Below are 12,034 nucleotides of genomic sequence, written 5' to 3'. Positions count from 1 at the left end.
CCGACTTGATATTGCTTTCCATATCTGTTAGACATGTCTGATTGCTACTTGTGTTAATTGTTGTATATGACTCTACTTGTGCTTTACTTGTATTGTATATACTTGTGCTTTACTGGAGTTGAGGAGGTTCGGAAGGCGGTGGCGATGGGATTGCATGGCGAATCGGTTGGTGAAAGCTGTGGGACAGCGGTAGTTGATTAGAGTAGAAATTTCCTAAGATAGATTACCCTTTTATGGTTCTACGGCTTAAGTTGTATTGAGGAATTACATATTATGTTGTTTTGGGTTAGTATGCTTTAAGCTTGAATTCTTGTAATGGATATGGAGTCTAGGATTGTCTTTGGCGTCCCGGGGTCTTATATCCTACATCATTGGGCACTGTTACGATACTGAGAACCTCCGATTCTCATACCATATTCTGTTATATTTTTCAGATGCAGGTCGCAATCCACCTCAGTGAGTTGTCTGATTGGTGAAAGGAGCAGAGGATCTGGACTATCTTTTGGAGTCTTTTGATTTATTATATATATATATATATATATATATGTCTCTCACTTTTGTATTGAGAGAACAAAACTTGTATAAGCTGCTTTTACTGTCTGGTTTCATACACGGTCTGTATATGGCTAGCCGGCTTAAACTCCACGAGTCGTTGCTAGTGTCTTATGATATTATACTATATACTACGATGTTTTGTTATTCGTTACCTGCTTCTTGTGTTTTAAGCTAGAACCTTTGCTAGTACATTTTGCGCTTTTCAAATCCTGTTTTTGAACTATATTCTTCATCGAGCTTCTAAATATTATTAATTCTTTCTATATAATATATATAACAGCTTAGAACTATCGTAACCTTTGATTAACCTTTACTCTACGACGCGAGGTAAGGCTTAGGCTAATTGGGGTGTTACAATCCCAATGCTAGGTCCACTTCTTATATCCCATCCTGTTAGCCCACTCACACATGGTCGGGTCTTTACTTTGAAGAATGTCAAATCAGTAGTCAAACTCAATCTAAGTCTTATCATGAGCAGAATTCATGAGAAACTTTCTTGCATCCTTACGCTTAAAACCCAGAGCAAAATTTGCTGTAATATGCCGAATACAAAATACACGATAAACATTAGGTAGGAACCATCTATCATCAGGAGGTCTCCAAGGAAGCCTTGATTCTATTGTATTTATCGGATATAACTAGAATTTCTTATTGAGACGTGACATGCTGCCAAATTTGAGATAGAAAAAATAACTTTGACTTCGCATTCTCACCCTCAACAAGTGCAAAAGCAATAGGAATGGTATTAGAATTCCCATCCTACACAATCACCACTATCAAGGTACTCCCATATTTTTTGTATAAGTGGGTCCCATTAATACTAACCAGCGGCTTGCAATACCTAAAAGCCTCGATGCATGGTGGGAATGTCCAAAAAAATCGGTAAAAATAAGTTGATGACTTGTTAACTTGGCCTCCAACTCGCACAAGACTTGTCTTCAGTACTGCAATACTACCCGACATTGTTGTTTGCATATCCATGACCCATATTGGCAACTCATTATATCACTCTTCTCTCATTTCTATAAATCTGTGCAACTGCCTTCTACTTAGCCAACCAAATCTTCATGTAACTCAAACTGAAATCATAACTTGCCTCTATCGCATTTTGCAATACCTTAATCAACACAGTTGCATCAACTCTAACCATATAAAATATGAATGCACATATGACATGGTAATCAACCTTCCTGTGGTCATTAGAAATCTCTGTGGCCAAACATGTATGAGGTTCATTTCTGACCTTCCAAATATTTTTTCGCTAACGAAGAGTGATCTGAATCAACCAACTGCAACCTTTTCCAAATTTCTTACACTTTTCATGGTACTTGATGTGATCTGACTCCAACACTCTATACTCAACCCCACGACAGATGCTATAAGTCTTAACACTTAACACGACTTTCGCTTTATTCTGGAACTATTGACCAAGTTGGAACTCAATTGGAGCTGATGTATCCTGTGCATTTCTGTCCCAAAATCTGGATTCTACGTTTGAAAAATTGTATTGTGTCATGACCTCCGGTTTAAAGTTGAAAAGTGCGGTGGACATTACTGAGTTTCAGAACTCGACAGTCTGCCCTAACCAACTAAAATACTCTTTCCTAAATGATCATCGCTATCCTCATTTATCATGGCGGGCTCTACATCATCATCCTACAGTACATCTTCCATGGGATCTGGTATCAGCCTAGGAGTTGTACCCATCGCAATCGCAAGCTAACCAAAAGAATAATTATCACTAATTACTCCATCATTAACTCGGTTTAGATCAACTGCGAAGGATAGAAATGCAACCAATACTGCTTCGGGTGCAACTACAGGAACTGCAAAGAGGAAACAATATGCATTAAACTAGAGGCTCCTGGCATTGTTACGGATTGAGGATTTTGATTTGATCTTCCTGAACTAGCGACCTCATCTCCAAACTTGGCCAACAGTTCATGGATTTTCATCTCAGAAAACTAACGACGATAGTGAAACTTGCAAATTTTCATCCCTCTCTATTACAAAAGAGTCATACTTCACACCATCTCTCACAACAAAAATCAAAATCCTATAAAATAATTTCTCAACCCATTTGATACCATGGACTCCCAGTTTCTGTATTATAGTATTTTGCAGCTGAGTAAAACTCGTGGAAGGTCTGATAAAGACACTCATTGGATCCTTATCAAAAAAAAATTTAGTCATCCATCCGTAGTGCACAATAACAAAAAAACTATAAACACTAGCCATTGTAAGTGCCACAAAATCGAAGCTAAATCGAATTAAGTCATTTCGATTTAATTCGAGTTACATGTTAAAGTAAATTGAAGCAAGCTAATTCGATTAACTCTTATAGCTACAAAACATTATAAAGCAAACTCACCTGTTTCGATTTAGTGGGAATAAAGCACTCTCTCACTCTTCTCTGATAAATCAAACTGCGCTATTTCGATTTACTAGGTAACAAGCTAAACAGAATTGTCTTGATTCGATTTACATGTAAATAGCTAAATAAATTGAATTATTCTAATTCGATTTACATAGAGATATTAAGGACAATCATGTACCTATTTCTGTTTAGTATATCTACGTAATTTTGGAGGTCATTTAAAACATAGTTGATAGACAATCATATTCTTATATTTATGATATTTTCTTCTTCTTTTTTTCTCTCTTTTCTAAATTTTCTCTAATTTAGCCTTTTTATTTATTTATTTCTAGAACGTAAACTACTAACATAATATTAAAACATTTTTATCTTGACAAAAATAATAATAAAATATATAAATAACAAATAAATTCTTAAAAAATAAAAAAATATGAAAAAATATGAGATATTAAATGTATCTTTTTTTAAATTTTTAGATATCAAATTTTCTGTATTTTTTATTATAAAAATAAGAATTTTTTATCCTTAGATTTTAATATTTTACGCCAAATGAGTTTTTTTAGTTTTTTGTAAATAACCAAACTTTTTTAAAAATAAATTAAAATTGAGAGATAAAATTTTGTTCTGATTTTTTATATACAATTTTTAAATAGTTATTCAGATATTCTTTAAAAATTTGAAATAAAGATTGTTTGTTCTTTATAAAAAGACATTATATTTTTTGTTATTTTTATCAAAATTTTAACTCACTGAGAAGTTATTTATCATTCAAATTTTTTAAATTCATATTTATTAACAATATAAATGTTTAAGTATGATTTTAATATTAGTTCATGCCTTTTCTAAAACAATTATCGAATGCATGAACCTTGATTGTCCTTGAACCCTGTTTAACGTTAATGTTTCCTTTTTTTTCGACTTGCTGTTGAACATTAATTGGCAATATGTAAGAGGCATATGGAATTTTCTGTGGGCTAGTTTGTTTTATAATCGGGGAGGGGTGTGGCTGAAAGTCAGAAACTACCAAGTTACCCAGCAAAACCGGTGACCTACCGTGATTACATTGACATGCGCGACAACAACACAGTTCCGAACCGTTGGATTAAATATCATTCTTATCCAACCACAGAGAATGCAACGTTAATCTTAATGGCAAGGTAGGCCCGTTGTGTTGGAAAGAATACCAAAAACCAGTAAAGCCCAAACCCATCAGAAACCGCCAACAGATTCATTGAATAAACTCCATTATCCACACTATCCATTATCCATTCCAAATGGAAATGGTGAGTCATCATTAGCACCACCAGACTACAAATATAGAAAATCATAAAGTATTAAGTTGACACTTGTCAAGTAACAACACAAGACACTCTAATTCTTCCCAGTTATCAAATCATTATTACCAATCACGCACCTTTGCATTTTTATTATTGACTACTATTACTTCTCTTACTCAAAGCTTCATCGATCGATCTGCGAAGAAAGAAAGAAATGGCCGAAACGAGTGAAAAGGAACGGAGGATCCTGGTGGCGGTGGATGAAGGGGAAGAGAGCATGTACGCGCTCTCATGGTGCGTCAACAACCTTGTTTTTGAGAACTCAAAGGACACACTCATCCTTCTCTATGTTAAGCCCCCTCGCGCTGTCTATTCCGCCTTCGATGGTACAAGTACGTGTAACCTCAAATTAACCACTTCCTGCTTCATTTTTTTGTGCCTTATTTCCAATTAGTTAGTTATTTTAGTTATGTAGTTATGTAACAAGTGAGATTGGTCAAATCGGTAAATATTTTAAGAGTAAATGCTCTTTCTGCTCTCTACACTTCGAAAATTCCTAATCGGTTGCTAAGAATGGCCCTGGTCTAAGTAGGTCACTGTTTATAGAGGCGTTTAGCCTAGTTACTTGGATTGGGATTTTCGAATTGTAAAGGTGCGTTCTGTTCTTCGTGCAAATGGTCCAACACGGAAAAGACATTCACTCATATTTTAATCCATTAGCTAGTGGCCTCCAGTTGAATTGAATTGATGCTAGAAACAGAAATGGTTAAATTTTTTATTATTATATTTTTTGCAGGTTATTTGTTCTCTTCTGATATAACGGCGACTATGGATAAGTATAGCCAACAAGTCGCTGAGTCCGTCTTAGAGAAAGCCAAGAGACTCTGTAACAACATCCAGAATGTAAGTTTCTATATATACTAATAAACTGAAAGTAATTTTACTCTGAAGCAAATCAAATTCATTGATTCAAGCTGAATCTTCCTGTGATGATGAATTTTGGGTGGTTAAGGTGGAAACAAAAATAGGGAATGGAGACGCTAGGGACGTGATCTGTGAGATGGTTCAGAAGTTGAATGCGGATATTCTGGTCATGGGAAGTCACGGCTATGGTCCCATTAAGAGGTGAGTGAGTGACTTCCTGATCCCGCAATCATATTTTCATCTTAATATCTTCTCTGCAAAACTGTACTACTTGCATAATCATTCTTTGATTTAATATATAGTTAATTTTGGGGCTGTGAATTGAATGGCAGGGCTTTTCTTGGAAGTGTGAGCAATCACTGTGCGCAGAATGTGAAGTGCCCCGTTTTGATAGTGAAGAAGCCCAAAGACGCTTGATAAAATAATAACATCAACAATCCGATGTTGCTCTTTGTGTAATTACCTTGTTATGTGTCATTTTGATTGGGTTTGTAGCTTTTGTGTTTTGTCCCCTCCTCCCCTCCTCGAAGGGAATCTGTTTTTGAATAACATTATATTATATATTAAAGACTAAAGTGGGTTTTTATTTATGATTATTGATTACTTTGGTTATACGTAGCTTTCAGAATGGTTGAGGAATCCGCCTTGCGGATCTAAAAATAGAGTTTTCTTAGATAAGCGTGAATTAGAGCTAGTAAAAATATATATTTTTTGTCAAATCATCTGGTTTGATTCCCGATAAATTGGACTTTAATTATTCCCTTTCTGCCACTTCCCAGTTCCCACATTATAAAATCATCAATAGAAATGGCTACTAATAGATCATAAGAAAAGTAAGTTAGGAATAAAGGGAATATACACGACAATTTTTTTTTTTTTTGGTAAAATATACACGACAATTTGTTTCCATCTGTTATTACTTATGAATGAATATATTGTAGGGCCTAAGCACTAAATAGGATTGCCTCGATGGAGGAGAAATAATGAGCTAATCACATACTATTATACTAATCACTTCATATTCGGTTTTAATTATTATCTATTCCAAGAGTTTTTCAAGACTCATCCATTTTGTTACTTGACACATTCCAATTTTATTTTTGAACAGGCAAATTCCATTTATAATTTTTGAATCTGTATAAATATTATTGCATAATTCGATACTTAGATACAAATTTTATTTTGGGTTGATAACATAATTTAAAGCATTATTTTGAAGATTAAGCATAACACCATTAACCCGCTAAGTCATCGTATTTAACCTGCGGAAAAAAAAAAGGGCAGACGAGAATAGAAGTATCCGCTGATGGCCGAATTAGTGTTGCAACAAAAATAAAATGCATTCACAAGTTCTACTAAGATTGAGGATCACATTACCAGCTAATTTGACAACCATAAAAACGATCAATTCCAAAGACACCATTTCCTGTTCTAATCCAGCTGAAATAGAAGCAAAACCTCAAGGTTGGTGACTGCAATTTTCAACGGATTGCTTATCTAGGAGAAAAATCCTACGACTAAAAATCATATATAGAAAAAAGAGGAAACGGGAAATTATGCCGCGCGTAAAGCCTATCTCCGGAATATAGTTTTCATTCACTCCGCATTCAGAGCTCATCCTGCAAATACATGGCAAGAAGAGAATTATTACATGTAATATTAGCTTTCAAACTTGATATCGTGTGAAGATTAAGGAGGTGTGAATCATACATGTTTGTCCTCTTCGTTGTCTTCCCCAGATTCTTTTGATTCGGAATCAGACTCATGGCTAGCTTCAGAATCTTCCTCGTCTTCCTCGGCCTAGACAATGTATAAAGTTAATTTCATTGTAATCAGGGTAACATGATGTCAGGAATCAGTAGTTAGTTATACTTACATCAGAGTCAGCAGGATCATCCTTTGATTCCTGGTAGAAAAGTAATATTGCAAGATCAATTTAACAGAATGAAATATCATCTCAAAAATGAATAATGAAGCAGGTTAAGAACAAAAGCTCACCTCCTCTGCTTTCTTCTTCTCAGCCTCCTCAAATGCTGCCTTCTCAGCCTGCAAATATTTTTCATTTAAGACATCAGATACATTATTTAACATAAAAAAATATAATACATGTAAGGCAAAATATACAGTGAACAGAAACTACTTACATCCTTTTGCTTGCCCCATGTTTCTTCAGCCAGTTGCTTAGCGTATTCAGGATCATCAGTAAGCAAGACATTGTCAAACAAGGTTCCAGATTTGACCTGACAAATAAATAGCTTGCTTTTCACTTTGGATCCAAAAGGATCAAGATATGTAATGTAATTAAGCATAGAAAATGAAAAGTTTACCTGCCACAGTTCAATGCCCACATACTTCAACTTGGGGAAAACATAGAGGTCGGGGTCATCCTTGAAATCTGATGAAATTATTTTACAGACGACAAGTCAACGGATGGACAACACTTCATTGGCTATTTACCTTTTACTATATTGTATTATTGTCTTAGTTGATATTTGTCGATTCTAATTTTTATGTCAAGGAAGAAACAGCATTGATGAATTAAATTAAATCCATGAAATTGAAAAACTACTTTGTGCTTCTGTAATTTCTAGCATACACTATTTGCTACCTAGTAACATTTTTATTATTGAAAATATTAAATATATAAATCTAGATTCTAACTTTTTTAGTGTGTGTATAAAAAATTTCATAAAAATATTATAATTATTGTAATATTATTTTAATTAACTTTAATACTCAAATTTCAAATCAAATCTTTATATAATAAAATTAGAGTTTCATTTAAAATTTAAAATTAGAGTGCATGTTTTATTCTTTAAAAGACCCAAACATAAAAGTTAATATTTCAAGCTAATTCTCTCTTCTAGGAAAAAATATATTCTATACTACAATTTTAACTCCAATGTCCAAATCATGTATAAAAGAATTTATTTTAACAAGTATTGCAAAATAAAGCTGACAATATACCAGGGTTGTCAATCATAGGTGCCTTCCACTTTCCTTTGTAGTTGGGGTTCTTAATTTTCTGCAAAGATTATAGCATGCAAAGTCAGAAACCAATCCAATCCCAAACAAATGTCATGGCATACAATCTCCACGCACCTTTGCTTTCCATGGGCCCTTGTACTCAGGGTTGGCAATGGTAGGTGCTGTCCACTCACCATCTTCTTCATCATCCCAATCTTCGGGCTAAAAGCAAGCAAGCAAAAGTTAGTCTCACTAGTGATTGAGATAACATGTGAAATAAGCAGCAATGGGAAACAGCAAATTAATGAATACCTTCTTGGCATCAGGATCTGGGATCTCCTTTGGGATGTCATCATACCCCTATAAGTACACAATATCAGTAAATATACTACATAGTACAACACAGCAAGAGAAGCTGTTTTGAGAAAGTCAGTACCTCTGGCTTCTTATCCTCGGGATCAGGAATGTACTCTTTATCATCCCAGTCTTCGGGCTGCAGGTTATATATATTTTTGTAATTAGAAATCATCAATACTCAAAACCTATATGGCGATTACAATAAAACAGCATAGCAGTGGGAAGAAGAGTACCTTTTTGGCCTCAGGATCCTTGATTTTCTTTGGAGGGAGAAGATCCCAATCAGTGTAGAGACTGCCAACTTGCTTCTCCACATTATCAATCAGGATGCTGTAGGTTGCATCTGGACGGAGGATAAATGTATACACGTGAGTTAGTTGGTCAGTCTCGCATGGAACTTCCTTCTTTATCAAGTGGTTTGTGTCATTGTAGGTCAAAATAGCATGTACTTTCTTGGTACTGTAGCCACAGATGTCTGGTCCAAACATGATACTGCAACAGAACAACAAAAGTCAGGAAAATAAGCCACCTTAACATGTCTAAGGGCTTCTGTAGTGAAAAAGCTGTGAAAAAAAGGGAATCTTTTAAATTACCTGTAAGGAGTTTCCCCACCAAATTTCTTTTGATCAACATCACCGCTAAGCAACTTCATGTAACCACCACCACAGTCAAGCTTCTGTTCATGCTTGACAGAAAATTGGAAGACTAGGGTCTTATCTTTATTGCTGAATTCAGGGAACTCAGCAGAAATAGCATAGAATCTGTAGTCCTCGCTTGTTTGAATACCTGTGGAGATATCAAACATTCAAACGAACCTAAATCAATACCCGTTTTTAAGAAAATATGGATGTAAACAAAGTAATTCAGTTTACCTTTGTCATCAGCATCTCCATTCCATTGACCAGATGTGTAGTTCCACTCCCCGGCCAAGTTCTCATCTCTCTTCCAATCAGATTTAACCCAACGGCTCTCCCACCCATCTTTAAATTCAGAAAATGCGTATAAACATACACAAGTTAGATAAAACAGAAAAGTAAAGAAAAGAAAAAAAGAAAGGGAAAGAAAGACTGAGTAAATATTCGGGAATCAGGATGAATCATGAACATGGATTAGTGGGGCACAGGGACAGAAACCCAATTCAAAAATAGAAAATAAGGTTTTTCCTAACAAGGGTTTAGGCATTGGAAAAACCAAAATTGTCCACTTACACACTCTTAGCCAATGCCATTCGAGCGGGCACTCACTTAACCAATGCTTCTTTTGGACACTCTTTAGCTAAATCCCAGAAAATAAAGTAGTTACAGTAGGTTTACTTTTAAAAAAAAGTACTCTCGAGTCTCGAGATAAATAATAGCAAATATTTGCAGCTTAAAAAAAGCTCAGTAACACCAGCAGCATTTTTTAGAAGTAGATTCACGACTTTAAACAGGGAGGAGGAAAAAGACACCTCAGAGAATGCACATTCAGCTCCAGAAATTTTTGACAAAATGATATTAGTTTTTAATAAATAAAATTAAGCTAATCCTTTGGGAAACACGATAAACTCTAAACAAAATCAAATCAGCACGACTGCAAAATGGCAATAAAGAAAATCACGATAGTTAGAAGCAAATCCGAGCACAGTTTTTCAGATCTAATCCAGACGATGACATTTCAAAAGTCGAACTATCGAAGCCATCAGATCGAGGCTCAAACACCTAAAACGAAACTTTGATCGGAACAAAAGGGCGCCAATTCGACAAAACGATAATGCAAACAGCAAAATAAAGAGCAAAAGAAAATCCTCAAACAACCGAAAACTGAAGCTGACGATCTAGAAATAGAAAATTGTACCATCGAAGCGTTCTTCGAAGAAGACCTTGGCGGAAGCGAAGGCCAAGAGGGAGAGAAGAACGAGGGAGAGAAGGTTAGGGTGCCGCACCCTAAGCGCCATTGCTATCGAAGGGGGAAGCTACTAGAGAGAGAAAGCGATGAGAGAGAAAGGAAAGGTTCCTGCAGCTCCCCTGAGCTCTCCTGGTTTCTATATAGTGTAATGAGTAGTGATATGCCTTTTTCCGCTTTGGTTATTCAGCGGAGTGGGTAGAATTGGAAATGGACGTGGTTTCTTCACACGTGGCAAAAGAAGGCCACTGAAGGAGTGCCACGTTTTTACATCTTGTCATGGGAGTGACGTGGCGACATGTCATTGGTTAACTGGGGAGCGTATTACCATTGTACACGTCAGCGGAAACGTTTAGCGGCTCCGGCGAGATTTTGGTTCGTTGGAATATACGTGAAGGTCAAAGCTTAAACTTCCATTCCGTTATATTCCCTGCCTGAGGTTATGTTGCAAGCTCATTAGCTCATGATTCAATTTCATCCCCTTAAAAATAAGTAATAACGATTAATTTTTACAATAATATGGATTTGGATATGAATTTTAGATGTACGAAATCTTTTTTGATAGGTAATTTATAATAAACTAATAATCATTATTAGAATTTGTTCGAAATAATGTCTTAAATTTGATTCTATTTTAATAGATGAATTTCTATATAAAAATATCATGTTATAACTAAAAGTTGATTTTATATTTGAATATAAAAATATTTTTTTGCTTCTAAATTTATGATTGGAAGGATTTAGTATTTTGAAAAATGATATTTATAACGATAATTATACCTTTAAAGAAATTTAAATATTCGAATAAACTAAAAAGCACAAAAAAATTCTTTTTTAAAAAAAATAAACTAGATTGATAGCATTTTCGAGAGTTACTTGAAACGGAATTGCTTTTAGGCCGGGACCTGAGGTCTAGACTCTTTTTGAAGTAGCGTCCGACTTTTGCTGATATCGAGGTGCCGCCATCCGAGTTCCTCCTGAGAAGGTGAGGGTGGTACCTACAAGGGACTCCGATACTTAAGCTAGTAAGGGTTTAAAACAGGTCTTTCGTAGATTGGGTCTTGAATATAACTTGTAGAGTAGTTCCACATTTGATGGTGGATGATCGTTCCTTTTTTATAGGGAAGTTATTGAGGTCTTCCTTCTAAATGAGTGAGAGATATCTTAGGAGTTGGTTACTTATTCGGATAAGTAGGACCAGACTCCTGTCACGGTGTTCGACCTCTATAAGGTCGGGTATATGGTGGATCAAATCTCTTAATTGGGCTTTTATTCGTTTCGGGTCTGGCTATATTTTTTGGTTAGGGTATGAATAGTGCCCCTACTTGAACTCGTGCTTCATGAGGTCGGACTCGAGCATTTGTATATTAGACTTGTCTCTGGTGCGTTAGTGTGTCACGTCATGTGCGCCGCCTTTCTAGGGGATAGGTCGGGTACTCGACATTTTTTTTTTAAGAACATGAGGCATCACATTTTTTCATAGTTCTTGTACGGTTACTTTGATAACCGTGCGCATTACAAATGAGGGGGCGAGAAATTACTCTTTTGCCCCTAGTACCTTATAAATACCCAAACTCTTTCTCTTTCATCTTTTTTTCTCCTTCTGAAACATTTTTGTTCATCGCTCTCCCTTTCTTCAGGCTTTTCATTTTCTTCATTATAACTTTTCAACGCTTCTCTATTCTAAATCTTTGCT

General features: G+C 35.4%; 2 protein-coding genes across 2 annotated transcripts; one reads left to right on the top strand and one right to left on the bottom strand.

Annotated features, from left to right (window-relative positions):
• The first annotated feature begins 4,033 nt into the window (after positions 1-4,033).
• On the top strand, positions 4,034-5,723 carry LOC112710752 (universal stress protein A-like protein). The gene is made up of 4 exons (XM_025763150.3): positions 4,034-4,601; positions 5,006-5,112; positions 5,222-5,334; positions 5,466-5,723. Exons 1-4 carry the CDS (start codon positions 4,424-4,426, stop codon positions 5,548-5,550), a joined length of 483 nt encoding a protein of 160 aa, XP_025618935.1. The 5' UTR covers positions 4,034-4,423; the 3' UTR covers positions 5,551-5,723.
• Positions 5,724-6,448: 725 nt separating this feature from the next.
• On the bottom strand, positions 6,449-10,535 carry LOC112710750 (calreticulin). Its single transcript, XM_025763149.3, has 14 exons — positions 10,291-10,535; positions 9,330-9,437; positions 9,051-9,243; positions 8,691-8,949; positions 8,537-8,593; positions 8,413-8,460; positions 8,236-8,322; positions 8,101-8,158; positions 7,461-7,528; positions 7,278-7,373; positions 7,132-7,179; positions 7,010-7,039; positions 6,844-6,933; positions 6,449-6,752 (listed from the first exon to the last, which is right to left on the bottom strand). Exons 1-14 carry the CDS (start codon positions 10,388-10,390, stop codon positions 6,741-6,743), a joined length of 1,254 nt encoding a protein of 417 aa, XP_025618934.1. The 5' UTR covers positions 10,391-10,535; the 3' UTR covers positions 6,449-6,740.
• Positions 10,536-12,034: the final 1,499 nt, after the last annotated feature.

This window comes from Arachis hypogaea, chromosome 9, assembly GCF_003086295.3.
Source record: "Arachis hypogaea cultivar Tifrunner chromosome 9, arahy.Tifrunner.gnm2.J5K5, whole genome shotgun sequence".
Classification (NCBI taxonomy): Eukaryota; Viridiplantae; Streptophyta; class Magnoliopsida; order Fabales; family Fabaceae; genus Arachis; species Arachis hypogaea.
Note: the sequence above shows the minus strand (reverse complement) of the source record. Positions and strands in the feature narration are given on the sequence as shown.

Excerpts from the sequence above, each read along its gene's own strand:
- LOC112710752 (XM_025763150.3), top strand. The coding sequence starts at position 4,424 with ATGGCCGAAACGAGTGAAAAGGAACGGAGGATCCTGGTGGCGGTGGAT. Across the intron at positions 4,602-5,005 it reads TTCCGCCTTCGATGGTACAA|GTTATTTGTTCTCTTCTGAT; the intron begins GTACGTGTAACC and ends TATTTTTTGCAG. Across the intron at positions 5,113-5,221 it reads TCTGTAACAACATCCAGAAT|GTGGAAACAAAAATAGGGAA; the intron begins GTAAGTTTCTAT and ends TGGGTGGTTAAG.
- LOC112710750 (XM_025763149.3), bottom strand. The coding sequence starts at position 10,390 with ATGGCGCTTAGGGTGCGGCACCCTAACCTTCTCTCCCTCGTTCTTCTC. Across the intron at positions 8,594-8,690 it reads AGGATCCTGAGGCCAAAAAG|CCCGAAGACTGGGATGATAA; the intron begins GTACTCTTCTTC and ends TATAACCTGCAG. Across the intron at positions 7,040-7,131 it reads AGAAGAAGAAAGCAGAGGAG|GAATCAAAGGATGATCCTGC; the intron begins GTGAGCTTTTGT and ends CTTTTCTACCAG.